We start from the raw sequence: 5,076 nt of genomic DNA, 5'->3' as shown, positions 1-5,076 counted from the left end.
TTGCTTCTTTTACATATTTTCCTGTATTCCTCCCTATGGTGAATCTGGCAATTATGCAGTCTGAAAGAAGGTCTAATTCATAAGATATCTATTCCTCACTAGTGCAAAAATACTTAACGCAATTCTATAATCCTTTAAGAATGTGAATCACAATGATGAGAAAAACTCTTAATTTCAACTCTATTTATATTGTCACATCACATTTTTACCTGCTTATTCTTTACCTTTTTATTCAGTAAAATGCCTTCTGGGAAGACAGAATTTTACACAAGTGCATTACAGCTATCTGTGCTACCATGCTGAATACAGCTGCCCTAAAATGACAAACTCATTTGCTCAATGTCTTGTTTAATACAACAGTTTACTTACTGAGTGAATGGAAATGACAAACAATAAAGGAATTCCTGGGGAAGACTTACGTATTTCCTCCTCGCTTCCTGGAGCGCTTCAGATTCTTCTAGCTTTTTAGCTTCATCTCGGAATTTTTTAATACTTTCTTTCATCTCTCTATTTTTGGCTAATTCCTGCTTGATGTTTTCAACAAACCCTGATATAAAGCCTTTTCTTCCTCCAGAGGCATAACATCTAAACTAAAGAAAGTTATTACAGTTTGTACAATCCAAAGAAACAATTTATTTAATAAGTACCAAAAGTCAGATTTACAAAAACCAAGTGATGGATTGTCTCGAATGTGCCAGATGAATGATAACCACGCATCCTGAGACTGGTCAAACACTGCAGGTGAAGGAACAACATAACCTTACACAGCTATCAAGACCTTCCATATATCTTGTGCTGTGTGCAGCAGAAGTGCACAGACAAGCAAAAAATAAAATTATTCTTTAAGTGCTAAGGATTCATATTGCTGTGGTTAAACTGACAGCTTGATGAGCCTACACCATGTCTGCAATGGTCACTGGAGAAACTACTGGAGCCACACTATTGAGACTTATCATCTGGACTGAACTGAAAAGCTTTTCAACTGAACTGACTGTATATTTGATACTGAGCTACTAGTCACGTCTCTGAATACAGAGGTCTAGGGTACCACTTAATCAGAAATGTATGCATTTCCAGCACTTTAATTATTAGCATAACACTGTCAATTAATATAAATTTTCGGCCATCAACTTACCTGATGTAGTTCTAAAATAGGCCTGCCCATTCTATATATTATACCACTGTAGAGTATAGGAGCCGGGTATCTTCCAGATATAAGCCGTATGCCATTGACAAGACATTTCTAAGAGAAACATAAGATCTAGTTAACATTATAAAAAATATTTAGATCTTCTTCAGCAAATGGTCAAAGAGCCACTGAAAAAGGTGAATTAAAGGACACAGCAGGAAGGGAGCATCAGCGGCTCAATTTCAGAGACCAGATGCTGGGAGCTGTCCCAGAATTCATTCACCACCAAACCACCCATTACAGGTTATTATTATTACCATATTTACTCAAACATAAGATGACCCTGACTGTAAGGCAACCTCTCCCCAGTAATCAGATTACAGAGAAAATCTATAAATGTGTTACAACTTTCCAGGTATATAATCTAGTTATTGGAGATCTGCCTTGAATTTGTCTCCCTCCCACTGCTACAGCAGGGAAAATAAGTCTGGAGGGTCAGGTAGTCCCCTTGCCCACTGCCTCCCCCTAACTTCTTCCCCCCCGCAATGCTTTTCCCCCTCCTTACTGTCAGACCTTCTTCTTCCTGAGCACATGCTAAGTGAGGAGAAAACTTGAAAACACTGAAAACCTTGAAATAAACTTACTGGTAGTAGTTTGTATATATATAGTAACCCATGGACTTAGTTCATCCTAAATTTATGCATTTTACCTTTTTTGCAACTTCTGCAAGTTTTAGCACAGTACTTTTCTACTTACTTACATGTAGTACAAACTTTTTTTTTTGCAAAATTCTTTTAATGTATATAACTGTATCTCTAACAACCCGTGACTGCTAAACTGTGCATGAGACTCATTCAAAACCAAAAGGCTTGTGATTTACCATACAGTTCATTGAGTGGAGCCCCAGCGGTCAGCAGTGTTTCAAGCCACAGTGACCCCACAGTTCAGCACTGCTCTTTATGTCTGTGTACTCCAGATACCCTCCACAAAGGATCCGTATGCTCAATAGCCCCGCACTCATGACTGGAACTGAAGAGAGACCAAGGCTGCCTTGTCCTGCCACTGCTTTTCAACCGGTGCAGGGAATCCACCACAAGCCCAGCTCCTAGAAGAAGGTGATGACGGTGCTCATACCCAAGAAAGGTGCGTGCCACTCAATGGCACAGCACAGTATGAAAACCATGACAGGAGGTGCTGCCCTTGCAGATATGAGGCAGAGACTCTCCCCCATCTACTGTGCACTTGCACACCCCACACCAGTGTGGCAACTGCGCAACAACGTTGTCCAGGACTGACTGGCCATGGCCATACTGGCCTCAGCAAGACCATGTCCAACAACCGCAATGTCCTACTTTGTGAGAGCCAGCTGTGCCCAGACATTGTTGTGACCAACAAAGACAGCCAGCATGTTGTGATGATAGATTTCACTATCCCGTTCAAGAACCAGCAGCAAACTTTCATCAAGGCCCGAATACAGAAGCAAGAGAAATACTATCCATTGCAGACACCTTGAGGACCTGGGGATACAATGTGACTGTCAAGCCACCAACTGTTGGGGTGCTCAGGGCATGGGACCCCAGCAGCAACAGCATCCTGTGTGCCAGCTGCAACGCCAAGCTGATGTAGTGCCTCATGGCATCCAACACCATTCAAAGATCAAGGGACATTATGTACAACACATCATGGGACAGCATCAGTACGTGGACCCCACTAGACTGCTGGCTGGAAGCAACTCAGCGGGGACCACCTGACCGCTTTCCCGCTCCCCACTCCCTCCCCTCTCCCCCACTGCGCCAAATTGCCTCCAGGGACTTTTAACCTTGGACTCCTCTCCACCCCTGCAATTGTATCCCTCATCTTGTTCTTTGTAACTGTATGAGTTTTCCAAATCATCTCCCTATATGAATACGATGTGGTATTGTTGTGCAAGGTCTCCTGTATATTCTCCGCTTTGTAAGCATTGCGACCCCTCTCTCCCTTTCCCCCTTCCTACCTCCCCAACTCCAAGCTTAGTTGGCTGCATGTTTCACATGCCACTTAGTTGCATTCCCACTGCTCTCCCCATCCTCTACTATGGAGCCCCCTGCTTGGGTCTTTCTGTATTTCCTTGTGCTTTTAACTTTGTGACTTGAACGTTAACATTTTCTAAGAAATTAATTTTTTGACACCAAAGGGAGGGTGTCAGAGCTGGCTCTGCCCTCCTCCTAGTACCAGCCTAGTACCAGTTTCGTGCAGAGGAAACATCCCCCATCCTTTCTTATTTTATTTTTTTTAAGGGCCACATGCAAAAAGTATTTTCAGTAAATTAGTATTTTCTCAGCCTCTTGGGCTAAGATCAAGTGATCATCTGAAAGCCTGATCAATGCCTTAAGGGCAGAGATGGGGATTGACAGAGCGTCAGGGTACAAGGATTGGAGGTGGGAAACCCGCAGCTCAAAACAATAGCAATGATGGCAAGTAACCAGGAGGTGGAAAGTGAAATGAAGAGAGGAGAAGAAAGTCTAGAGGTAGATGGAGAGTGGATAAAGGTGGAGAAACAGAGAAGAAAGATGGGAGCAACAGTGGAAGTGGCAACAACTACAGAGGCAATGGCAAAGAAGGTGACGGGAAAAGGAACAAGGCCCAGGGGGAAGATAGGAGCAGAGGAGAACAGGAGATGAAGTGAGAAAAGCAGGCGAAGGTACATTGGACAAGGAGCAAAAGCAGCAGAAGCACAATGAAATACCAGTCCACCAGGAGTGGCATGGCAGAAAGACATGGAAAACACACTGAGAGATGTCAGGAAGGATCGAAGGCTGCAGATAAAAGCAGTATCAACCAGTGACGGGATGCAGATGGGATCAACAATGAACAGATAAGAAGAGTTCATAGAAAAGGTACTGTTTGAGATATCGGAAGTGCACATGGAACATCTCAACAGCCCAATTGCTTTGCAAAACAGAAAGACTTGGGAATTTCTTACTGGAGCAGTGATGGGTATAAAGTTTTAGAAGAAACATGAAGAGGAATTTGGGAGGGAGGAATTAAGAGGGATAAAGTTCATAGCAGGAGAAAAGTCAAGGGAATGAGTGATTATAGTACAAACGTACACATATTTATTACAGGCAGAAGACATAGAAAGGTGGATGGAGTTGTATGTGCTTAGAGTAATGGGTGTGGAGAACGTGCAGGACAAATATGGTATTTGGACAGGGTCAAGGAGCATAAAAGTTGTGTTGGGAGCAAACAAATGGAGCTCAGGTAGAGGGGCAGGAAGAATGGTGCAGATGCTTTTTGGCCAGAGTGAAGATGGCAAAAGGAGAGCTAAAAGCAATGTGGGAAGAAGGTGATGCCTGGATGAAAAGCAGGAGGTGGTGTTGGAGAAAACAAGAAGATTTTATGAAGAGCTAGATCAGAAAAAGGAAACAGACAGAAAGACGATAAAGGTTTTTCTGGAAGAGACTGAACACAAAGTAGAGGAGGAGGAAGCAGAGGAGATGGAAGAAAAGATAAGCTTATAGGAAGTGAAGGAGTTCTTAAAAACCTTTAAAAGAGGGAAATCACTAGAAGCAGACAGACTACCTATGGAATTTTATGAGACGTTTTCAGCACAAGTAGGGAAGGATATAGTGAAGGTTTTCAAAGAAATAGTGGAAATAGGAGAGGCAGGGAAAGATAGGATTTACAAGAAGTGTTGTGATCTTAGTCTTTAAGAAAGGGGAGAAGGAACTCCTGAAAAACTGGAGACTGATTACACTCCTTAATGGACACTATAAGTTAATGGCCAAGACACTGACTTCAAGGATGAAGAAAGCACTCCAAAAGATAAACATGAAGACCAAGTATGCACAGTACCAGGTAGAAGGATCTCCAGATTGATCAGAGATATAAAGTCCTACATCCAAGAGAGGAAAACAAACACAGTTACAGCAAACCTAGATTTAGAAAAAGCATATGACAGAATGGAT

The 5,076-nt window shown here is 42.5% G+C and overlaps 1 protein-coding gene across 1 annotated transcript in view; it reads right to left on the bottom strand.

Moving 5' to 3' along the window:
• Positions 1-1,328, bottom strand: part of TIMM44 (translocase of inner mitochondrial membrane 44) — a 45,047-nt gene extending 43,719 nt beyond the window's left edge. Inside the window, exons 1-2 of the mRNA XM_019550667.1 lie at positions 1,136-1,328; positions 420-590 (exon numbers count right to left, since the gene is read on the bottom strand). Of these exons, the coding sequence (XP_019406212.1) occupies positions 420-590; positions 1,136-1,165 (201 nt within the window). The 5' untranslated portion in view covers positions 1,166-1,328. The remainder of the gene's footprint in view (positions 1-419; positions 591-1,135) is intronic.
• Between the last annotated feature and the right edge of the window lie 3,748 nt (positions 1,329-5,076).

This window comes from Crocodylus porosus, unplaced genomic scaffold, assembly GCF_001723895.1.
Source record: "Crocodylus porosus isolate Cpor-Errol unplaced genomic scaffold, CroPor_comp1, whole genome shotgun sequence".
NCBI lineage: Eukaryota > Metazoa > Chordata > Crocodylia > Crocodylidae > Crocodylus > Crocodylus porosus.
The sequence above is the reverse complement of the archived record's forward strand: the minus strand, read 5'-3'. Positions and strand labels throughout refer to the sequence as shown.